This window comes from Phyllobates terribilis, unplaced genomic scaffold, assembly GCF_046119375.1.
Source record: "Phyllobates terribilis strain yellow unplaced genomic scaffold, ASM4611937v1 Scaffold_11__3_contigs__length_659146591, whole genome shotgun sequence".
Classification (NCBI taxonomy): Eukaryota; Metazoa; Chordata; class Amphibia; order Anura; family Dendrobatidae; genus Phyllobates; species Phyllobates terribilis.
The window spans coordinates 549820187-549846265 of record NW_027362771.1 but is presented as its reverse complement, the minus strand read 5'-3'; the positions used below and the strand labels follow the sequence as shown (position 1 = coordinate 549846265).

Here is a 26079-nt window from a genome sequence, read left to right as displayed (position 1 = left end):
GCCCAGCTTTAGAAGATCCAAAACCAGGCCTCTGCCAGCAACATCGTGGGGTGTAGGGTACTAAACACCGCCATGCATTGGGCGATCTGCATGGTGAACTCTTTTATTCTCACTCCTGGGACAGCTCTAGTTGTCCCATAATGCTGTATCCCCCAGTGACAATAAAGAGAAAATTGGATTTTTGTACTTGTAAAATCCCTTTTTTGTTGGTCATTGAGGGGCTCATATACAGCCTTTTTTTCTATCTTTCACCTTTTTTTCCGGGGACACTTAATCTCTTGGCTGCGTTAATATGGGTTCAGGTCACGTTGGTTCCTGATTGTTACATTTCTTTTTCATCCTCTCTTACTGCTTTCAGGAAAAAATTGAGCGTCTGGGAAGAAGGTATACCTCCCACCATGCAGCGCCAGGACTTTTTTCACCTAGCATCACCCTAGTAGAGGCAGGACATATACCCACAGTGTTTTATTTATATAGCACCAACATATTCTGCAGCACTTTACAATTAAATGGGAACATGTGCAGACAATAAAGGCAATAGAAAGTAACACATAGTTGAACAGTTACAGGAGGAGTGAGGGCCCTGCTCACAATCTATAAGGAAATATGTGAACATGCTTGTCATGTATGGTCCATCCATCATTATAATAAATAGAGGATTTTATATAAGCTGCATGATCCGGTCATTAGCCAGAGTCCGTCTAAGTACAGTTACCAAGTGATACTGAGTGCATGGAGCATGTGGAGACAGGTGAGTACGAAGGACAGGTTCTTAGGAAAATTTAGAAAGAGGGAAAAGGAAAGAGTTAGATTAGTGAACTGAGGTGATAGGTCTGTCTAAAGAGATGTGTTTTTAGACCATGCTTAAAGGGGGCTAGGCATTAATTGGATTGTCTGGGGTAGTGCATTCCAGAAAACTAGCGCAGCATGAGAGAATTCTTAAAGACAGAGGTGTGGTGTTCGGATTATGGAAGATGTTAGTATTAGATCAGATGCAGAACGGAGAGCACGGGTCAGGTGAGATTACATTGCATTAGTTTCAGCAAAAGAGCCAAGCTTCCATAGACTATAATGAGGTGATGATCCCATCCGTGGATGATTATTCCTTCACGACAGTAATGGTGCCCACTGTTCTGTCATCCGGGTTTACAGCATCTCCCCTAAGGAGCTGTATGCGAATGAGCAAACACCCGATCCACTCATATGTTTTCTGCTTGCAATCTTCATGAACGTTCCCTGTTTACCCCCCTGACTGTTACAGACGGGGTAGTACTGGAATGAATGAATGCCCTTACAATGTGCGGGCTGGGGTAAAAAGCATTTAAAATTGGTGAACTGTCTGATTAATGCATTGGAGTTATATGTAGGCCTTTTTCTCCCCTTTTGCTTAGACCCAATGTGGAGTGTCGGAGTATGCGCTTTGGCATGTTACGAGACCATCGCTCTGTGACCGGGCAAGTGACAGCGTTTGATGGCTCCATCCTCTACCTTCCTGTTAAGCTTGCTCAGGTACCGGGAGCCTATATAGCTTTATTCATTCTCTGCCTGTCTGAGATACCATGTACAGAACATAATCTAGAATTGTCTCATGGATAGGTGGGAATAAGTCCACCAAGTTCAACCTATCACCTAACATTGTTGATCTAGAGGAAGGTTTTGAGCCCGAATGCCTATGAAATATCAATTCATCATAGATGTTTATGTTCTCTGTACTTTGCAGACAGTGGAGCTGGAGAGTGAGCGCCGGACAGATGGACAGAAGATAAAACTCACCATACAAATGACCAAGATCCTGGAGCCCAGTTCTGACCTTTGTATCCCATTCTATAACGTGGTGATCAGGAGGTGAGAAACGCCCTGCACTACTGTTATTGTGTTTTATTAGTTGCGTCAAGTTTTCAGTCTAGTCTTTATGCGACACATCTTTGTAGCCAGTATTTCTGGAGAGTACTCCAGTGCTGCCTCTCGGCTGCTGCCCCAGTCTCTGTTGTCATTGTCATAGATACTCTGGTGACTTTACGACTACAACACTTCACCACCACATCTAAACACTGGACTCGTCTCATGCCATCTTTCTACGCATCAACTGTGTGCCAAGTGTTGACTATAGCGGTCATGTATTGTTGCCATGAGGTCACCGCTGCAGCCATGTCCGTAAAGACCGAGGCAGCAGCGGACAGTCAGCGCTAGAGCGGGAAAAGGTAAAGAAGGGGTATTGTCATCTCATCCACATGATATGCCATAAATGTGGGTCTGTCTCTCTGATGCTACTAATGTGGTCATTAGGAGATGTTTGGTTTCATGTGAAGTTTTGTGCATAATACAGCATATGGATATTAAGTTTAGGGGGATGGTGGTCTTAGAGGCGCATTGCACTGTCCTCTTAATGACACTTTTTGCACTTGGATAATATATGTGCATTCTGTTTAAGAGTAATGAAGATTCTGGACATGAAGTTGGTTGGTAGAAATTTCTATGACCCCACAAGTGCTACCGTCCTGCAGCAGTACAGGTAAGCCACAGCTGTGTGTAAAGCCTCGCCGCACTAGCTCCTCGCTGATACACGTCCTCTCTTTGGCATGTACTTAATGACACTCAAATTGAGCCAAAATCTGAGTTTGTTCTGACTTAAAACTTGAGGAAGCACATGATGACTTTGTTTCACCCTATAGTTGTGAGATTGCTAGGAAATCTTTGTATTGATTTGTCATCTTAGCCTTAAATTAATTCTTTCTAAAACCTTATATGACTGATGGTTTAGTGTCGTATCCACTGAACCTTCTGTATATCTCCAATCATTTAATGTTCTGAATATTATATGCTCTGATACTGTCCTTATAGGTTTTTATTTTTTCCCCATTTATCTACATGCCTAATATGATCATGAAGTTTATGTACAAATATAAAATGTGTGTATACACTGTTATGTGTGTGTATGCATATATATAGATAGAAATATGTAGAATTTATTTATATACATTTCATTCCCATCGTCCCCAATTGTTTAACATCCAGCCCCCCGCCATGCCATCTGCCTTTACTAACATGTGACAGAATTTCAGATGGTAAAGAGCTCACTGATACCAGCGCGGTCCTGTAATAGGAGCCACCGGGTAATAAGTCTGTTCATGACATTTTTTCCCTCCTAAATCTTCCCCCATCACCTGTGAGTGATATTACTGAGAAGTGGAAGGAACCACAGAAACTCAGCCACGAAGTGGAGACCCTGTAAAGTTACAGAGCGGGGGGCCGAGTGCTGAGGAGCAGAGGGCAGAAATGTCATCAAGTCTTTGCTGGCTGCATAAGTCCAGACCTCCTCTGATATTAACATCAGCATAAACACTGCACCCCCGCCAAGAGCTTCATGGCCGAGCAGCTGCATGCAGCCTTACATCACCAAGCACAATGCTGAGCATCGGATGGAGTGGTGTAGAGCCGCCACCACTGGACTCTGGAGGAAACATGTTCTGTGCAATGACGGATCACACTTCTCTATCTGGCGTCTGATGGAGGAGTCTGGGTTTGGTGAATGCCAGGAGAACGTTACCCCCTGACTGCATGGTGCCCATTGTACAGTTTGGTGGAGAAGGGATAATTCTATGGGGTTATTAAGTGATCGGCCTCGGCCCGTTAGTTCTAAGTTCCATGTTCATTTTGGACATTTCGTGCGGGCAGCAAATCCCCCCCCCAACCCCAATTCACTGTCTCCAAGACAATTGTTTCTCGGCATTTTTAAACCAAATAGTTTGAAGCCAAAGAAATTTTTTACCAAGTCCCCTCAATCATATAGATCAATGAAATTACTACAGGTTAATTGTACTTGCATCAAAATACCCTAGAACACACAGACGTAGGGATTTCTGCTCTCCTGTCTTTATGTAGTACACGGTCAGAAGTAGCAGCAAAAGCTATGTTTTTTCGTGAATACAATTAACTTTAGTAAACATATAATACAGACAAATCACACATTTATTCCGCATCTGGAAAGCGCAGTAAAACCTGCATTTTGAACACAGCCTTTTTTTACTGCCAAGGGAGCAGTTTTAGCTGCAGAAAAAGAAAGTAGTGCAAAAACACTGCTTGTGAACATAGCCTTATTTTAACCAAGATTAATTATAGATGTACCTTATTTTGCGGATTATAAAACGCACCGTATTATAAGGGCACCCCAAATTTTGGGCTGCAACATAGGAAAAAATGTTGTTGTTTTTTTTCTAATTAAAATGGTGCACCTTATAATCTTTTTTAACTGGGGTGGAGCGGGGGTCACAGATACCGGAGATTGGCTGCGGAAGGAGTCGGGCGATGCTGCGGGCCCCGTCCTCAGAAGAAGTGTCGCTGATTCAAGGCCGAAGCACAGCGCAGGTACGGAAAGTATTCAGACCCCTTTAAATTTTTCACTCTTTGTTTCATTGCAGCCATTTGGTAAATTCTAAAAAGTTGACTTTTTTTTCCTCATTAATGTACACTCTGCACCCCATCTTGACTGAAAAAAACAGAAATGTAGAAATTTTTGCAAAGGTCAGTGCTGTCGCTGGGCCAGTCAAGAATGGTCACAGAGTTGTTCTGAAGCCACTCCTTTGTTATTTTAGCTGTGTGCTTAGGGTCATTGTCTTGTTGGAAGGTGAACCTTCGGCCAAGTCTGAGGTCCAGAGCACTCTGGAAGAGGTTTTCATCCAGGATATCTCTGTACTTGGCTGCATTCATGTTTCCTTCAATTGCAACCAGTCGTCCTGTCCCTGCAGCTGAAAAACACCCCCATAGCATGATGCTGCCACCACCATGTTTCACTGTTGGGATTGTATTGGGCATGTGATGAGCAGTGCCTGGTTTTCTCCACACATACTGCTTAGAATTATCACCAAAAAGTTCTGTCTTCGTCTCATCATACCAGAGAATCGTATTTCTCATAGTCTGGGAGGCCTTCATGTGTTTTTGAGCAAACTCTATTCGGGCTTTCATATGTCTTGCACTGAGAAGAAAGAGGCTTCCATCGGGCCACTCTGCCATAAAGGCCCGACTGGTGGAGGGCTGCAGTGATAGTTGACTTTGTGGACCTTTCTCCCATCTCCCTACTGCATCTCGAGAGCTCAGCCACAGTGATCTTGGGGTTCTTCTTTACCTCTCTCACCAAGGCTCTTCTCCCACGATTGCTCAGTTTGGCTGGACGGCAGGTCTAGGAAGACTTCTGGTGGTCCCAAACTTCTTTCATTTAAGGATTATGGAGGCCACTGTGCTCTTAGGAATCTTGAGTAATGCAGAAATTCTTTTGTAACCTTGACCAGATTTGTGCCTTGCTACAATTCTGTCTGAGCTCCTTGGGCTGTTCCTTTGAGCTCATGATTCTCATTTGGTCTGACATGCACTGTGAGCTGTGAGGTCTTATATAGACAGGTGTGTGCCTTTCCAAATCAAGTCCTATCAGTTTAATTAAACACAGCTGGACTCCAATGAAGGAGTAGAACTATCTCAAGGAGGATCAGAAGGAAATGGACAACATGTGACTGAATACTTATGACCATGTGATATTTGTTTTTCTTTTTTAATAAATTTGCAAAAAATGTCTGTATTTCTGTTTTTTTCAGTCAAGATGGGGTGCAGAGTGTACTTTAATGAGGAAAAAATGAACTTTTTAGAATTTACCAAATGGCTGCAATGAAACAAAGAGTGAAAAATTTAAAGGGGTCTGAATACTTTCCGTACCCACTGTACGGGATAGGGAACCTCACCTTCGCTCACCACTGACTTCTGAGGAAGGGGCCGCAGCAGCCACCACCACCGCCTTGAATCAGCTACACTTCTTCTGAGGACTTGGCTCACAGCATCGCCACGCTACCGCCGCAGCCGCCACCAGCCTCCTGTATCTGGGACCCCGATCTGACGTCGCCCCCCTTGGTAAAATACTGTAAGTTTGCATTATAAGACGCACCCTCTTTTTCCTCCCAAATTTGGAGGGAAAATAGTGCGTCTTATAATCCGAAAAATATGGTATTTAGGAGGCACTGTGGAAACAATAAGATATATTAAAAGGTTTCTTATATTCGCTTGTACTATTGACTTATGAAAATTATATTTAAGTATTTTATTGCAAAAAATACCTGCATGAATACATAAGAATGACAAGCATAATATCCCAGGGGTGGGGGGGTTAATGCCAACAAAATATTGTGTTAAATAACAGAGTGTTGCAAAAAATGTAATCATCATCTTAACCACTTCGCGCCAGAGCCTGTTTTTACAATTCTGACCACTGTCACTTTATGAAGTAATTACGCTGCAACGCTTCAATGGATCCCCCTGATTCTGAGAATGTTTTTTGTGACATATTGTACTTCATGATAGTGGTAAAATTTCTTCGATATCACTTGCGTTTATTTGTGAAAAAATCGGAAATTTGGCGAAAATTTTGCAATTTTCAAACTTTGAATTTTCATGCCCTTAAATCAGAGAGATATGTCACACAAAAGAGTTAATAAATAACATTTCTCACATGTCTACTTCACATCAGCACAATTTTGGAACCAAAATTTTTTTTTGTTAGGGAGCTATAAGGGTTAAAAGTTGACCAGCAATTTCTCATTTTTACAACAAAATTTACAAAAACTTTTTTTTAGGGACCACATCTTATTTGAAGTGACTTTGAGGGGCCTTTATGACAGAAAATACCCAAAAGTGACACCATTCTAAAAACTTCACCCCTCAAGGTGCTCAAAACCACATTCAAGAACTTTATTAACCCTTCAGGTGCTTCACAGGAATTTTTGGAATGTGAAAGAAAACAATGAACATTTAACTTTTTTTCACAAAACTGCTACTTTAACCTCAAATTTTTAATTTTCACAAGGGCAGCCAGAAAAAATGGACCCCAAAATGTGTTGTGCAATTTCTCCTGAGCACGCTGATACCCCATATGTGGTGCAAAACCACTGTTTGGGCGCACGGCATGGCTTGGAAGGTAAGGAGCGCCATTTGACTTTTGGAATGGAAATTTGACTGGAATCGATAGCGGACGCCATGTTGCATTTGGAGAGCCCCTGAGGTGCCTAAACAGTGGAAACCGCCAACAAGTGACCCCATTTTGGAAACTAGACCCCTCAAGGAACTTATCTAGATGTGTGGTGAGCACCTTGAACCCCCAGGGGCTTCACAGAATTTTATAATGTTGAAGTGTGAAAATAAAAAAAACACATTTTTAACACAAAACTGCTACTTTAGCCTCAAATTTTTAATTTTCACAAGGGCAGCCAGAAAAAAATGGACCCCAAAATGTGTTGTGCAATTTCTCCTGAGCACGCTGATACCCCATATGTGGTGCAAAATCACTGTTTGGGCGCACGGCATGGCTCGGAAGGGAAGGAGCGCCATTTGACTTTTGGAATGGAAATTTGGCTGGAATCGATAGCGGACGCCATGTTGCATTTGGAGAGCCCCTGAGGTGCCTAAACAGAGGAAACCCCCAACAAGTGACCCCATTTTGGAAATGACACCCCTCTGGGAATTCATCTATGGGTTTAGTGACCATTTTAACTCGATGGATGATTTCCAGAAACAAGCACGCAATGAAAGGTTTAGATTCTGGAGAACCCCCCCTGGAAATTAAGTGAGCTCTACTCGAATGTGTCATTCACTAAATGAACCAAATGTTTGAATGACAAATTGGGATACATTTTTACAGTTTAAAAACGTGGTTCTGTGTGGAAGATTTTAAAGCAGTCAGTGACGCATAAGGCTGGCAATGATGGGCATTGTGGGCAATAGTAGCGGGTATCACACCTCATTCCTCTCTTAGTACATACACGACATCTTTTCTGGGGGTTCCTTCTTGTTTCCGTTGCTGGAATAAGTGCAATAAAATGTCGCTCAGTGAGTCTTTTCACATCCTCAGATTCTAATGGATGAGCGGGGCTAACACTTTGAAAGACAAGATTTTCAATTACCTTTTCTTGATAATCAAGAAAAGGATCTGAATTTCCTGCTTTTTTGTACAACACAAAAGAATTGTATGTGGCCACCTGAAACAAATAAATAACCAACTTTTTATACCAGGTATAGGACTTTCTTGATACCTGGTATGGCTGTAGAACCTGGTCTGCAAGGTCCACACCCCCCATGTGTTTGTTGTAGTCAATGACTGACACAGGTTTTTGCTTCGGAGCGGTGGATCCTAGTTCTACAATGGCCCTTGTGGCATCTGTGTGGATCGAGCTGAGGACAAAAATATCCCTCTTATCCCTATATTTCAGGGCAAGCAGCTCTCCGTTGCGTACAGCCCCTGACTGCCCCTTTTGGAACTTTTGGTTGACCAATGGCTGTGGAAACCCCTGACGGTTTTTACGAATGGTCCCACAAGCTCCGATGTTGTGTTCAACCAGACTTTTAAATAGGGGTATGCTGGTGTAATAATTGTCCACATATAGATTGTAGCCTTTTTGAAAAAATGGACTTATCAGCTCCCAAACAATTTTTCCAGATGTCCCCAGATAAGTAGGGCATCCTGGTGGGTTTAGTTGGCTATCTTTCCCCTCGTATATGCGAAAAGCGGATGTGTATCCGGTTGAACTTTCGCACATTTTATAGAGCTTTATTCCAAACCTTGCCCTTTTAGATGGGATAAATTGCTTGAGGTGCAGTCTTCCTTTGAATTTTACAAGGGACTCATCTATAGAAATATTTTGTGTTGGGGTGTAAAGCCTTAAGAATTTTTCTGCCAAATTTTCAATGATGGGTCTAATTTTATATAACCTGTCATGTTCTGGGGCATTTCTGGGCAGGCATTGACTATTGTCGTTAAAATGCCAAAACCGCATGAGCATTTCATAACGGGTCCTAGGCAGAACGACTGAAAACATAGGGGTGGCTTGAACAGGGTGGTTGGACCAGTAGGATCGAATGCTCGGTTTTTTAACAAGCCCCATGGCAAATGTAAGTCCTAAAATTTTTTTTATTTCCGGGACATTAGTTGGTGTCCATAAATTTGCCCTAGCATAGTAGATCGGGGATTCTGGCTTATGAATTGGGATGCATATAAATTTGTTTGCACGACAATATGCTCTAGCAAGCTGTCTGCAAAAAACAAATTAAAAAAATGAATTGGTCCAAAATCTTCCACCTCCACATTTATACCAGGAATGTCGTTGAAATCAGGGCTGAATGGAGCAGCCGAATCCGAAGCCTCCCATCTGGGAAATGCTAGATCATGTGGCAAAGCCCCTTGTACACTGGGGTGCGCCAATTCACTAGTAGCAGGGACAGCGCTTGTACTGGGCAGTGTTCCCTGATTTGGAAACGTTTCTCCAGTAGCGCTATTTGCCCCTATTGCTGTACTGGTCCTTGGGCTTGAGGATGGAACAGAATCACTGCTCATTTCTGAGCTCTCAGTGTCACCGCTGCTAAAGCCCTCAAAATCCATATCTCCATCTGAGATTGCACTGTCATTACTGTCAGAACATAGCAGGGCATACACCTCCTCTGCGGTATAAGTCTGACGGGCCATTTTATTTTTATATTTTTTGACTGGACTGAACGGACCGGACTGAACGGACGGGACCGGACTGGACTGACTGACTGACAGGACTGACTGACTGACTGACTGACAGGACTGACTGACTGACTGACTGACAGGACTGACTGACTGGACAGACTGACCTGACAGGACTGACTGATCTTACAGGACTGACCTGACAGGACTGACTGATCTGACAGGACTGACGGACTGACTGATCTGACAGGACTGACTGATCTGACAGGACTGACTGATCTGACAGGACTGACTGATCTGACAGGACTGACTGATCTGACAGGACTGACTGATCTGACAGGACTGACGGACTGACTGATCTGACAGGACTGACTGATCTGACAGGACTGACTGATCTGACAGGACTGACTGATCTGACAGGACTGACTGATCTGACTGATCTGACAGGACTGACTGACTGACTGATCTGACAGGACTGACTGACTGACTGATCTGACAGGACTGACTGATCTGACAGGACTGACTGACTAACCCTAACTCTTACTTTCTTTTTTATTTTATTTTTTTCAATTTTACAGTGGCAAGGCTGACAGCTCTTGTCACACTGTTTCTCCTCTGCTCTCTCACTGAGATCGGAGGAGAAACAGTGTTCTATCAGCCAGATCGCCCGGGAAAGTTTGTTGCTAAAACAAACTTCCCTGGTGATCTCTCTGATTGGCTGGTGTGACACTGACATCATCGAGACCTGAGCCAATCAGGTCTCGATGATGTCAGAGGTCACAGCACCGGGATCCCCGCCGCTCCTGAGGTATGTGGGGGGTCCCGATCGCCGACCACCGGCTGTCACTATCTTTTAAATGCCGCGATCGCTATGGATCGCGGCATCTAGAAGATAGGAACAGGTTAACATCATGGGGACCTGATCCAATCAGGTCCCCATGATGCCACATGTCAGAGCTATCGCTCTGAACCGGTACCGCAGCGCTAGCAGGACCCTGGGGGTCCTGAGCGCTGCGGGACCACCCACCGTTTTTAAACGTCGGCGCTACACAGAGCCCAGCAAGCGCCGACGTTTATGTACAGTGGGCGGTCGGGAACCGGTTAAAGTAATTGTTATCCTGTGGTCCAGAGATTGGCACGCCCGTGATCTACACTTTGACTTTGGCTTTTTTAAGAAGAGTGTACAGGAAAGTGAAAATATGAGTGAAAAGAGTCATCACAAAGGGTTGATACCAAGAGGTCACATCAGGGATAAAATCAGAAAGCTAGCGCGTGGTCGAAATACCAGCTGGGGTCAGAAAACAGGAGAAGTAAGGAGAAACAACAGTAGCAAGGACTAGGGCTGTAGACCAGGGAAGCAGAACTTACTGACTGGCAGTGTAAATCAGCAGTACGGTGGTTTGCATAGCAGAAAGCCCCACTCAGGGCTCTCAGAAAGGAGTAATCAAAACCAGGCAAGAATTGACCCCATACACACGTAGTCAAAATTGTTGGTACCCCTCGTTTAATGAAAGAAAAACCCACAATGGTCACAGAATTAACTTGAATCTGATAAAAGTAATAATAAATTAATAATCTTTGAAAATGAACAAATGAAAGTCAGACATTGCTTTTCAACCCTGCTTCCACAGAATTTTTAAAAAAATTAATGAGGTACCAGGAGCAGGCGGTCATGTCATCTTACGTATGCAATATACATACTGTAAGGAAGCGGTTTTCGTGTTCATGAGGCAGTGACCCAAGAAAGTTCAACTTAAACGTCTTTATTTTCCAATTTACATACAATTCCAAAACTTTATCCTCCGGTTCGCAGCCAGAACGTCCGTATCAGTCCGTTTCCAAGGACGACTGCACCACCATATAATCTGTGGGTGCGGTAATGGCTTTGCTCAAGTCTCTGGTCTGTGTTCAGTCTCACACAGACCTGACATACACAGAGCTCCTGCTCTGTTGCTTGCAAAAACCCAATACTGACACACCCAAACCTTAACTGAAAGTTTAAATAGGAATCGTGTACATGGGTCACTCCCAAGACCCGGAGTGGAGGGAGAGATCCGTCCCACTACCATCCTACAGATCTCTCCAAAAATAAAAGGCCATGTCAGGTATTTCCTTAATTTGGCTTGTTGAGATAGCTTGACTTTTTTATTTTGCATTGTAACCACCTGTAGCTGTAATTATAATGCTCTCCAGCGGATTTCGTATGTTTCCATACACATCCTGGGGGACACGTAACAACCTTTGTATATGATTCCCCTCACAATACATATACAATTTGTGTTACTGTACAGAATTTTGATTTCACAGTACAAAGTGTTATTTCACACTTTGACCACCAGTGGTCAATATTGTTCCACGTTACATTTTCATGCATTTTGAGGCTGAAGATCCGCTTTCTTTTCCACACCACGTGTATGAATTGCAACTGTGCATTTTATTAGACTTTATTTATTCTCATCCAGTATTTGTGCTATTTATGTTAAGGTTGTAGATAATATACTGTAAATGACGATATATATTTATTCCTTGGTCTTGTATGCTGGGGATTGTTTTTGCCTCTTTTCTCCCTTATTAGCTTTTTACTGTTTTTACTACATTTCAAATAAAGATTGTTATATTTTACTATTTTGGGTTTCCATCGCTTCTCTTCTTTGGGTATTTATGCTCATTTGGAAGTGTCCCTTTACATATCGGCCATATATAGGTTTTCAGTTATATTTGTGTTCCCTGAGAAGAGCTACTACATATACTTCAACAAAGGCATGACATGAAAAACTCATTTTACCCAAAAAGCAATAACAGCAGCACGGTGGCTCAGTGGTTAGCACTGTTGCTTTGCAGCACTGGGGTCCTGGGTTCCAATCCCACCAAGGAAACATTGTTATTACTTATTTAAATTAGAGGTTCACCATTATATTTCATGAGAAGGAAAAACTTCCTTAAGGGTATGTGCACACGATGCAGAAATGCTCAGGATTTTTTCCTGAGCGTTTCTGCATCTCTCTGGCAGGAAAAAACGCATGCGGATTGTACATGTGGATTGTACATGCGGATTGTACATGCGGTTTCCTGCCAGGGACATGCGGAAATGAAGCGGTCTTCACTTTCATTTCCGCATGCGGGTTGACAAGCGCTTCCCAAGCGATTTTAGCATCACTTGGAAAGTGCTTGTCAACTTCACACTATATAAATCCATGCAACCGGCATGGATTTATATAGTGTGTGATGTCAAAAAATAAAAAATAAATCTATACTTTACCCTCTGATGGCCCCCGGTGTCCTGCTTCATCGGTCCTGGCTGCCGGCAGTGAAGACTGTAGGACCTTCCGACGTCAGCGTCACGTGACCCGTCACATGACTCTGACGTCAGCGAAGGTCCTTCATTCAACCCCGAAGTGCGCGGGAAGCCGGCAGGACGCAGCGCGGGCCGTCAGAAGGTGGGAATATATATATTTTTTATTTTATTCTTTTTTTTTTAATGGTACCTGGGTCTGGATGAGAGTCCTCTCCTCCACACCCGGGTACCATCCGCACATTAGACCGCATGAAAAGCGCATCAACATATACAGTGATGCGGATTCCATGCGGTCTAATGCAAGTCAATGGCGGCAAAAGAGCAGCGTTTCCACAAAATTAATTGACATGCTGCGGATTTTTTACCGCAGCGTTTACGCTGCGGAAAAATCCGCATCACGGGCACAGCACATGCGGATTTCCATTGGGGAACATTGCTGCCCTTCTACCATGCGTTTTTCATGCGTTTCCGCGGCGTTTACGCAACTGCAAAAACGACGCGGAAACGCATGAAAAACGCATCGTGTGAACTCAGCCTAATTGTAGACTTTTTTTTTTTTTTTTTTTTTATAAATATCCAGGTTTGCCAGTGACTTTGTCCAAGCTTTTAATTTTGGCCCTGTGTGTATTTGAGTTAGACATCCCTGGATTATAGTGAAAGGCTGATAAAGCATATCACAGTTACGTCCTGTATAATTGGAATAATTTATGTTGTCTGAACATGGGAATACATTGCCATTGATTCTCTGTAATGTGCTGGGTGTTTAGGTTGCAGGTGTGGCCTGGATATGCAGCTAGTATACGCAGAACTGACGGAGGCCTATTCCTTCTAGCTGACGTCACCCATAAGGTTATCCGTAATGATTCTGTGCTGGACATCATGTAAGTTCCGTCTTTTAATGTATTCATTGTTATATATACTTTTTTTTAATTCCTGATATGTAATGTAAATTCTTACCAACTTTGTCCTTGAGAGATTGTCACTAACCACCCCAGTCCCAGTTGGGCAAAAATCGATCTCACCCTTGTGCAATTTTCATTGGAAGATTACTAACATTTTAGTATGTTTTCAGAATCTGGAAGAAAACTGTTATCTGCACTTTTAGAAAACTTTTGACATAACACAGTGGTGTGTAATAAATTTTGATTTATAGGGAGTCTCAGCAGCCGGACCTCCAATCATAACACTCTTCTATGATATCTGCTATGGAAAATATTATAGCATGGAAATATCATAAAGGAAAACCAAAGAACATACATCTTCTTTTTTTTTTTTTAAAACTCGTTTTATTGAAGATTATATAAAAAATAAGGTTACATCATAGAACAAACAAATTTCTCATTGCTCATTAATACTGTTTGGCAAATGTAACCTTGCCCTTAACATACCATGGGTCTAATATATACCAAAAGCATAAGACACCCATGTCAGGCACCAAATATCACATTTTATACTGGAGAATAGTCCACATCGCCTGGGGACTAATGTGAGTCAAAGGGGAATCAAACCATGGCTTCCATACTTTATCACATTTTTGAGGGCAATGTCTATTTTACATTCCACCCTCTCATGGGAAGCTGGAGTGTTTACCATATTGACCCAGTATGAATTTCGCAGGGACCTTCTATCCATCTATCTCATGGCCATTTCCCTGATCAAGAGTGTGAGGGTGGTGAGACCAGGTCTCCTCATCAAGGATTCCTAATAAGCACACCTTAGGGCCGAGTGGTACAGGGGGTTGTATGATCTCGATGAGGATAATTAGGACTTTTTTCCAAAAGTGTGCAATAGTAGGGTGGTACCACATCAGGTGTATAAAATCTGCACCCTCTTCCCCACACATATGGCAATCTCCAGTGGTGGATCTACCCATTTTATATAACCTGCTAGGTGTCAGGTAGCATTGATGGACTATATACACTTGAATTAACTTGTTATTGCTTGACCGTGAACATATTGTGGCGCGGTCAAGGCCTTGTTCCAATCCTCCTCTGATAGGAAGGGTATTACTGTTCTCCATTTGGCCTCAACCAACAATGGTGATGAGGAGCATCTCCTGCTTAGTAACTGGATGTAGGAAAAGGAGATAAATCTCTCCCTGACTCCTTAGAATCTAAATCAGGGGATAAGAGAGTATTTCCAATGTCTGGAAACTGGGTATTTAGGGCATGCCTTGGTTGCAGATACCAAAACAAAGAATATCTGGGGACTTGATAGAGCTGTTGACATTGATCAAAGGAAACAAGAACATCTGGATAAATATTTGCGCCAATATCTTAACCCCTGAGTTCGACCAAAACTGAGCATGTTGGGAATGTAGCAATTCAGAAAAAGCACTGTTCTGCCATAAGGGGGACTCGGATACTGTGTCCTTGAATTGAAAAATCTTTTTGATGGCTCCCCACACTTGAAGCGCAAGTCTGTGAATTGGCAAGAAGGAGCGTGAGTATTTCTCTGGTGCCTCCAAGACCCTCCACAACCCCACACAGATCCTGAAGGCTCAAACAGTGCGCAAGGTGGTGTTGAGAATTGGGCAAATGATTATCTGCTATCCAGTGTTGTAGAAAACGAAGTTGGCCAGCTAGGTAGTATAAGAAGAAGTCCAGGATTGCCGCCCCTCATCCCTGGACCTCTGAAGAGTGGTCAGCTTCAGTTTGGGCCCCATATGAAGGATGCTAAATGGGAGTTGATCTTGGCAAACACATTTTGTGAGACTATGGAGGCTGAATGTTCCAGAACATATAAGAATTTAAGGAGGACCATTATTGATTCTCCCAGCTACTAACAGAGGTAGAGCTCCCCATATTCTAATGACAGCTATGACAATAGAGGGGATATATTTAAATCACGGCGTTGCGTGTGATTTCTTGCTATGTGTGTACCTAGATATTTAGAGTGGGATACCTTGCAGGATTCATCCCCTGCTTTCCATCCCATAGTGCTTAGAGGTAATAGCATGGATTTCTGCCAGTTTATTCGGCCAAATTCATCAATTAGATCCAATACCAAAGGCAGTGTAACTCTTGGACTAGCCATGAGCACAAGATTAAATCATCCGCATATAACCCCAAGTGGTCCTCATGGGAACCCACTTTAATCTGTTGATACCCTACAGTCTTGACGGGTCCTGACAGCTAGTGGTTCCATGGCAATTGAAAACAAAAGGGGAAGAGAGGGCACCCTTGTCTGGTACCTGTCCCCAAGGGAATTGATAAAAACAAAAAAACATTAATCAGGACCTTGGCTTTCGGGGATCCATCTTCTGAAGCCTGGTTCAATGCCAAATCCTTCTCAAAGCAGGGCCACTCCACCAAATCAAATGCCTTAGCAGCATCCAGAGATACCAAGCAGGGCTGTGGAGTCAGAGCCCATTTTGATGGAGTCGGTATAAAATGGACCAACTTCGACTCCTAAAATATATAATAAATTGGGCCCAGTAGTTCAATGCAGTTTGTGGGGAATATTTTTTCATAAGAATTTGGGAAAGTTATGAAATGTCCTATAAATATCTGTCCTATTCCTGATCTCAGGGTCTGGACTTTTAGCTGAGATTATTCTGTGCTACAGTAAATTTATCACTTAAACATGAGCCATGTATGAGGGAGTCGTGGAGTTGGTGTCATGGAAATTTCGGAGTCGGAGGTTTGGTTTACCGACTCCACAGCCCTGATACCAAGGCCAAATCTTTCTGTCCTTTCCAACCCAACTGTGCCATTACCTGCGTTCTCCTTATATTACGAAACTTATGTTTGATGTTCTTTTTCTCAGAGCAGTTTTAACTCCTTATTGTACATTTTAGTCATAGGTTGTTAAGGAGACTATGAAGCCGGCTGAGGAGTTGAGCCTGCTCCATGCCAGCTAGATGCCAGCTTCTGTCTGTAACTGTAGCGGCCACGGCTTGCTCTAATCGCTGCAGTTTAACTATTAAATGCCGCTGTCAATCTCTGACCTCAGCATTTAAACAACACCATTACCATTGTGTGCACTATTTCAATTGTTAACCTGCCAAGATTGGAGCTAGCAGCCGTCGCAATTACAGGCTGATGGCCGCTGCAGGGTACCACAGGAGCTGCTAAAGGTCCCCATAACTGTCAGCTTAGTCCTTGTGTCAAACTCTACCAAAATTTGGGATAATGGTAAAGAATATTGCAGTCATGCCATTTATGCCTAGCCCTGTGCGGGGACTTACAGGGCGAATTCACAACCGTTGATGCCCAAAAATTCATTATATACATTAAAGTGGTTCTCCGAGAATGAAATAAAATGGCGCTCCTGATATAATTCATAATTGAAGCCCATCTTAGTCAGGTGTCAGGATTGGCTGTAGACTGAAGATATGAAGCTCATCTGACCAGAGCTGTATGACACATACCTCAGTCAGCCGCTGGGCACGCGGCTGTCATATCTGCAGAAACACATCTCATCCTCGCTCAGTACCAGTGGGTTTATCTCCAGGTTCATCCTCCCCAAAGTTTGTTTTCCAGTTGGGCGCAGTCGGTCTTCATGCACTGCTATAAAGCTGTCAGATTGAGGGAGGAGGATGATGAAGCTGGAGATCTCTTTTCCGAGCACAACATGAATTAAAATGTATTTTTTCACACATTACAGCAATGTTCCTGGCCACCGACTGAGTTTTGTGTGATACAGCTCTTGTCAGTTGAGACACAGGTCTCGGGAGCTGTATGTCTACAGTCCGGAACTGACGTGACTAGGACCGGGCTGCAGTATGAATTAGATCAGGGATTCATTTTATCTCAGTCTCGGAGAACCCTTTTAAAAAATGATAATAAAGAAAATTGTAGTCATGGAAACCCAGGAATTTTTGTTTGGAAAATGTTTCACCTTTTGTGCACAAGGAAATTGAGACCGTACGCGATTCTGCTAGCATGTGTTACATTGCCTAAACCCATGGCATGATGGTTTCTGGCATTGGTGCTGAGTTAACCAGTTGTAGTTGACGAGGAGCCATCCGGTGTGACATTTGTTACAGCATTCTGTCCTATTGCCGTTGGGGATGTGGAGATGTCCATTAAGGAGGAGGTGGAGGAACTGCAAAAGCGTTGCCTGGTGTGGAGATGTCACCAGTAAACACCTGGCCCGTTTGCAGTACTGCATCGCCACTATTCAAAACATTGACTCAATAAACCATGAAAGACAAATAATAAAGTCCCGGGTTGTAATTTCTGCTGTCGATGGTGACTTGCAGCACAATGTCAATTCCAAGGAGTGGCCCTTAGTCTCTGCCACGTGAGAGTACAGAGCAGAAGCATGCTTTCTTCAAGATGTAATGACAGTTGGGTATTTTTCATCGAGGCAGAGCGCATGCCATCATTTTGCAAAAGGCTAACTTAGGACGCAACAGAGGAAGATTACGGAAAGCAGGAGTTCAGGATGGTGATGATGACAACAGCCAGCCGCTAATTGAGGATGCAATCTGGCTACCAGAAAGATGATCACAAGTTCGAGTAAGATGATAGCTTGGGCGTTGTTCATTTAGTTTGGCTTTACCACGTGAGCAGGTGATGCTGCTTCATGGGGGGACAGACCAAAGGGAAATGACAAGTCCAAAGCAATACACAGAGGAACCACAGGTGTTTTGCAGGGATGAATGCAAAATATAATAATAATATGAACAGAATCCTATAACTGTTCGTTATGCTTACTGCAGCTGATGGGTTAATCCAGAAAGTGACCAGCAGAAAGTTAACTGGCAAGACTGACAGTTCGCAGAAATCACAGGAGATTTGCAAGATGATTGCACAATGTGAACGAGTGGTGGAGTGCTCCAAACAGCAACTGAACTCTGGAGTCTCAATACTAAGATACTGGTGTGTATCTAACTGAACCTCAAAGAATAGTGGCCATATGAGAGGGAGCCTGACCTAGCTGGGACAGGTGCACAACCACTACTCCCACTTTTAGGGCTCTGACTAAAAGAGTCAGTAATAGAAAAATAAGGATGCTTAGCATGAAATCTCTTGAGTAAGATTGTAGCATTAACCTCCTTAGGATCATATCCCTTCCAGTCAATCAAGTAGAAGGCATTCCCACAAACCCTTTTGTAGTCCAGAATTTTGTTGATCTCGTACTCTTGTGTGTGGATCAGAGGCAGAAGAAGGAACTGTCTTGACAGTAGGAGAAAATTTAAGGACCAGAGGTCATAGTAGAGAGACATGAAGAGCGTTAGGGATTTTTGATGCAGGGGTTAGGTTTTGATGGAAAGTAACCGGATGAATTTGCGTAATTATGTGGAATGGAGCAATGAATCTAAGAAGCAACATTTTGCAGCTAGTCTATGAATGGATATTTTTGGTGCAAAGCCATCGTTGATCTCCAAGAACGATGTTGGGAATAAGTCGACGGGGTATCGCTTCTCTTCTTTGTTTTTGCTGCAGCAACAGCCAATTCGGATTGTACCTTGGTGCTGATGTTATGAATTCCCGAGAATTGCTGTTCACAACAGGAAGTAGACTTTTAGGTGCAATTGGCAGGGGTGGACCAGGTTCTCGGCTGTACACTGTAACAAATGGATATTTTCCAGAAGACTCTGAAACTGAATAGTGGGCGAACTCTGCTCAAGGAAGCAAATCTGGCCACTTATCTTGATTGGAGTTGGAGAAATTTTTAAATATTCTCCATGGACTGGTAGAATCAATCTTCCCATTACTTTGGGGGTGATAAGCTGAGGAGGAGTTCAAGGAGATCTTTAATTTCTTTTAGAACGCCTTCCAGAACCTGGAAATAAATTACACACCATCGTCAAAGACGATGTGAACTTACAAACTTCAGAAAACAGTTAGGCTAACGGCATTGCAGACAGAAGTCCTGAAAATAAAATAATACAAGTCATCTTGGAAAAATCGTAAGCTATGACCCAGAAAGTAGTAAACCCCTGGGCCTCATGAAGATCAGAAGGAAAGTCCATGGAAATCTTGGCCCAGGGTTCTAGTGGTATAGGAAGATGTTGTAAAAGACCGAGAGGTGTTTGACTGGAGGGTTTGAACTGTGCACAATGGGGGCAAGATGCTGCAAATTTTTTAAAGTTTTGTCTCCATTTAGGCCACCAGTAAAAACGAGAAAGGAATTAAGTTTTAACTCCTGGGTGACTGGGAACTTAGCTCGTTCAAGTAGAAGTCGCCATTTCACAAAGACTTATTTTTTGGCTAAGCGCTCACTGTCACCTATGGAATAATTCTGTTCTTCTGGAGAAAAGTTGTTGGAGAAGAATCCAAAGGAATCATTTGTGGCTCCAGAGGAATTTTTTGAGAAAACTGCTCCTATGCCTATAGCAGAGGCATCCATTTCAAAGAAAAACGGTCTGTCAACATCATGATGGTATTGGACAGGAACAGTAGAAAAACAAGATTAAAGTTCTTGAAAGTCTTAAAGAGCAGAATTTACCCAGTTTTGGGAATTAGCACATTTCTGAGGGAGTTAGGGCTATAAGAGGAGCAACCATGTAAGAGTAGTTTTTAATGAACTGGCGGTAATTGCGAAGCAAAGGAATCTTTGTAGGGCGTTGAGACCAACGGGTTGTGGTTTATGCAAAATAGCAGAAAGTGTTTCTGGATCCATTGTAGACCTTCAGATGACATGATGTATACGAAAAAAGGCAATTCATGACCCTCAGACATTTCTCCAACATGAAGGTGGTTTTCTTTCAGTCTCTTTAGAAAAATGTGGACCTGACGCCGATGAGAGTCTAAGTCTTTGGAGAAGATTAGGTTCTCGTCCCGACAGACTAGGACGTACTGGTACGGAACTTCACAAAAGATCTCACAAAGTCCTGGAACACTGCCAGTGCATTGAATATACCAAAAAGCATAACTAAATATTCATAATGACCATCACAGATATTGAATGCTGTCTTCCATTCATTGCCCTCTTTAATGCAGATTTGATTTTAAGATCTGCACAAGTTTAATTTGGTGAAGACAGTGCCACCTTTAATCCTGTGAAATATCACGCAGATGAGTGGCAATGGATAACTTTCATTTAGCATGATTTTATTGAGACCCCGATAGCCTATGTACGATCTCAGAGACCTGTGTTTCTTTTTTATGCAGGTGGACACGAAGACCCAGGGTGAGAAACTTAAAGCACGTTCATAAGGGGGAGAGAGGGAATAGTAAAGATAACAAATAAGTGAAACTAGAATACCGTCCCAGAAACCTAACAGTGGTAAAAGGAGAAGGTACTGGGTAGCTAGACAAACAGACACACAGCAAGAATATAAGCAGAGTAAGTCTAGCAGGGTAAATCGTTTCTCTAAAGGACTGGAACTCCTTAGCACAACTCCACCTTGAAGTATAGCCAGCAAGGAAGTGCAGTGAATGAATAATATATAAAACCCCATCCAGAACATAATAGAGCAAACCAAAGTGTGAAAATGGAAAACATCTGGAGAGGAGCAAACGAACAAGGGAGAATAAAGACTATAAGAACAGTCAGCATTTGGACAGGGAAGGAAAAGAGTAATGGCTACACAGACAGAATAACCGACCACGAAGAAACAGGTCATCGCATCGAATCCCCAAACCGAGCCATAACAATAGAGTTTATTTTTAATTAGACTGTTCTTTAAAATGCAAGTCCACTCGGATGGCAAGGGAAATTAAGGGAGAAAGGCAAATGTCTACCAATCAGTTAGTCTTTGAACCGGTTGTATAGGCTTATAAGTTGACCAGGAGAACGTCATTGTTCTAGGCCAAATCAGCAGACCGGGTACGGAATTGGATGACATAATGTCATACAGCGTTAGTTCCTTGTCTGAACCACAGTATGAAATTAGCGGCTGAAAGGACACAACTTCATTAAATGCTCTACGGAAGACAGACAGGAAAGTCGGTAGAGAATGCATTATATGATCGTCCCTCTCTGAGTGAGGCTGCCAACTCCATAGTTTCTTAGGACAATATTTTTGGACTGGTCACAAAAATATTGCTGGGGACGCAATGTGTATAGTGCATTGTTTCACAAAGCCCCAGTAGTCCTTAGGATTACCATAAAAAGGAGCAAGAGTAGGCAAATGTGGGATGTTTCCCAAGAAAAATGTCCCAGAGAAATATTAGGCTGTGGCAGGTGTTGAGGAACTAGTGGTGAAATAGCAGGAGTCTAATGCAGTCTGTCCATATGGGCTGAGAGAGATTGCACAGCCTGGATAAGCTCACGTTGGCTAAAAGCAAGTTGCAAAACCAGTTGAGATATTTCATCCTGTATTTCCTGGCAGTGGTGTTGCAGTTGTTGCACCTTTGGAATCCATGATCTTAGCATTCTGTTAGGCTTACCTGTTGCCGTGGATTCAGATAACTTTAGGTCAGAGGTGGACATACTGACCCAGGGTGTCTGTTTAGTTTGCTGAAGGACACATGGAAAATCAAGGACTTGGGGAGACTGGAAACCACAGGGCCAAGGGGAAAGACTAGTTAGAAATTGCAAATCTGAAACAGCACACAGAACAAAGCAAAGGAACCACAGGCATTTTGCAATGATAAGTGCGCAATATGAACTGAGTTCAATAAGTTCATTACATTTACTGCAACCAATGGGTATATCCAGACAGTGACTAGCAGAAGGTTAACCTGCAGGACTGAGGATTTGCGGTAATCTTGGAAGAATTGCATAATGTAAATGGATGGTGGTGCACTCCAAACAGCAACTAAAGTCTGGAGTATCAATACTAAGACTCGGGTGTTTCTCTATCTGGGCCTTAAAAGGCCTAGGAAGATGATGTCACAGAGACACGCCAGGCAACCTGTAAAATCTGACATGGAGCACAGCAAAGGTGGCCATAAGGGAAGGGAGCAGAGCCTGGTCTAGCCGGGGCAGGTGCACAACAGGCTGACATAGCCAGCGACACAGCTAGATGTTTTAAACATGTCCTCCATCTCCTCTGGGACCATCTCATTCGACCAAATGCTGACTGTTCATCTCATCTAATAAATCAACTGGAAGAAGTTGTGTGTTTTGTTTTAAAAAGCCATCAGAGGTCTGTGACATGGGGGACTAAGGGGCAAACAAATGGAGGTGTCATTGACACAATTGAAAGTCCACGATGTAAAAGATTAACTTTTGCAGCTGAGGAAGATTGCTTTTTGAACAGTGACTCAAACTGATGGTTTCACTGTCAGAGGTAACATTATCCTTTTGGGACTGAGACTAGTGATGTACCATGTACTCCATAACGCCCCTCACTTCCTCCCCACTAGCATGCTTTCCCCGGACATCTGTGCTAGTGGTGCTGCCGCTACTTGCTTCTCCCACATTCTTAGCTACAGTTAGTTTTTTTTCCTTTGGCAATGGACGGCATAATGTGCATTTTTTTTTTTTAACTTTGCATTTTTTACTACACTATAATTACCTTTTTGTCACTGTTTTCAACCCCACTCATTCATCCTTTCCCAAGAAGGACTGAGCAAGAAATGTTAGGTAGGAACATGTCCAAAAATGCAGTAGCGGCAATAGTGATAGTATTGGTATAGCGCATTCGGGTGTCAAATTTGACTACCAAAACAGGTGTGCAAAAAAAAGTCAAATGTCTGGATTTTTTATGCATAATTATTCCCCCACTCTCTCCCCTTCCAAAAAGGACTGAACAAGGAATGCTAGGTAGACATCTGAAATACAGAATGTGGCTACAGTATTTGTGTGATGTGTACGGATGTTAAATAGACAGCCATAGTCAACCCCTTAAGACACATAATACTGGTACGTCATGTTGGCCCCCTGTCCTTGATTCAGGCTCAGGAGCTGACTCCCCTCTTTCCCGGCAGATTATAGCTGTATTATTCTGTTGTTAACCTGTAAATTTCCAATGTCAGTGTCATACTGCAGCATTTACAGCGCACGACCGGGTGGGGGGGCATGATTCTCTAACCATCGGCTCCCCCGCAATGTCATCACATGGTGCCAGTGGGATGGCTATAGCAAGGGTCTGCTGAAGTCCCCTGTGCGTGTCATGATGATACTCTTATGAATGCCAGCCATGGGCTGTTTTTGTCTAGCAGGCAGTGATTTTTCCCCTGTAGATAGCAGTACTGTTGTATTACTGTATAAGCACAAGCAGTTTCAAGTTCCCTAAAAATTCTAGAAAATTCAGTAAAAAAGTTTTAAAAAATATTGCTTCTCATACATCACATTCATGACAGGGTGAAATAGATAGTATCATTCAAAAGTTCAACTCGTCCAACAAAGAACAAGCCCTCATACGCCTATGTTGAAGATATAAATGTTATTGCTGTTGGGAGATGAGAGGAAAAAAATGAAGGAACAAAAAATGGAAAAATGACCTGTAGTGAACGAGTAAAATGTCTGGATTTTAGTTAATTTTCTTTTGTATTTTTAAAATAATTATTCCCCTTTTCACAAAATGGATCGAACAAGAAAAGCAAAAACTCAGCATGGGTCACTTCTGACAAGATAACATTTTCTGACTGACACTATTTTTAGGTTGTTTTTTTTATTAGTTCTTTATGAAATAATGTGTTGGCTTGTTGCTTTCTTCAGCATGAAGAATGAAAAAATGTGTAATTCAAATGCTGCAGGACAGCTGCCAGCTACATTATCCCACCGTGTAATCAATCACACTGAGTCTGGCACTGCTGCCTGCACATCCCCTATCTCTCTCTACCCTATGAATTGAATCTCTATATTATTCCCAAACTACTATTCTCATCCTCTTCATTGGTGCAGTTGTACAACACATTACTGTCTGGAGTATTTGTCTATTGTTTTAGAGTGTTCTCTCCATACCTCTATTGCTGAACTGTGAGCTCTGACATCTTCTCACTATCCTGAATGACCCTAAATTAGCTGCTCCATTCCCTGCCTCGGCTTTTATACAGGCTATGATAGTCTCTCCTGATTGGCTGTATTGTACCTTGTGATGTGACAGCTTTAGAGTAGTATAGAGAAAACTTACTATTATGATGACTTCTATACACTGTACACACATACATGAATGATTCCTGTCTCTATGTCTCTGTCTCCATAACATCTGATGTCTTCAGCAGCCGGTGAAGGAGAAGTGGTGGCTTATAAGTGGAGAAAGAAGCCTGTTTTTCTGATACTTGCCTATATTTAACAATTGCTGTACTATTGATTTATACAAAGTTTTTTAAACGACAGTGACCAATACTAAGTTTCATGTGAATGGGGCTTGTTATTGCATTGTTTCTGGTTAGACTTTCTTACTGGGATGTAACTGTGACAGAACTGGTTTGGGTGTTGGAGCACACGTCAGTACTATTGTACAGCGTATGACAGAGCATTTCTTTTCATGCAATTATTCCATACCAATGCTATAAATGACGCCCAACCCTCATAAATGGCAGGACTGATCACTAATGTACTAGACGTTCTGTTTTGCTTAGTGGATATTAATGATTATACAGCACATGGTTGGTCTTGTTGCTCTGCAGCACCGTGTCATAGCAGTGCCCATAAATTACTGGTCATAAAGAAGTCTTTCACACCCCTGCCGCACTCATAATGATAGACATGCCTCAGAATAGTTTTAATCTTTGTTCACACTGCAGTTGTGCACCTCCATTGGGAGTTTTGTCACCTTTCACAGAAAATGACACTATCCCTGACAGACCAATAGGCCATCGATGGGGATCTATCAGACACCCATTTGAATGAACACAGCATAAAGTTGTGATGCCTGTGTAAACTTACCCTTAGGAGGAATATTAGAGGGGTTGCCAAGGACTTCTATATTGATGGCCCTTACTTAGGATGGGTCATTAAAGGGTTTCTCCAAGAATGTAATAAAATGACCCCATCACATAAATCAAACGGCAGCCTGTCTTAGTCATGTGTCAGGACTGGCTGTAGTTGTTATAAATACAGCTCCCAAAACCTGTGTCTCAACTGACTGAAGCTGTATCGTAATCCTCCGAGAGCCGAGTTAAGTGTGTGACAGGAGAAGAAATAAATCTCGGCTGAATGAGCACGAAGGACTGAGGCTAGAGAAAAATCCTTTGTGCACAGTCAGTCTGCCGTGGAGAAGATTTATTTCTTTTGATGTCACAGTCCTCCTCCTCCGCTCTTGGAGGTACGTCTGCTTATGATACATCTCCTCTGTCAGTTGAGACACAGATGTTTGGAGTTGTGTTTCTTCACACTGCTGCCCATTCTGACATGTAAATAGGATGACCTGCTGTTTAAATTAGGTAATGGCGGCCATTCTATTACATTCCTGGAGAACCACTTTAATATAATATTGGGGTTGACAACACCTAGCACCAATCAGCTTGTTCCAACTGAGATTGAATATCAACAGTGTTCAGAGACAGAATTGCAC

At 42.7% G+C, this 26079-nt stretch overlaps 1 protein-coding gene across 1 annotated transcript in view; it reads left to right on the top strand.

Moving 5' to 3' along the window:
- Positions 1-26079, top strand: part of PIWIL2 (piwi like RNA-mediated gene silencing 2) — a 151124-nt gene that overhangs the window by 29078 nt on the left and 95967 nt on the right. The window contains exons 8-11 of the mRNA XM_073654043.1: positions 1392-1509; positions 1721-1845; positions 2432-2512; positions 13541-13654. Coding sequence (XP_073510144.1) covers positions 1392-1509; positions 1721-1845; positions 2432-2512; positions 13541-13654 — 438 coding nt within the window. The remainder of the gene's footprint in view (positions 1-1391; positions 1510-1720; positions 1846-2431; positions 2513-13540; positions 13655-26079) is intronic.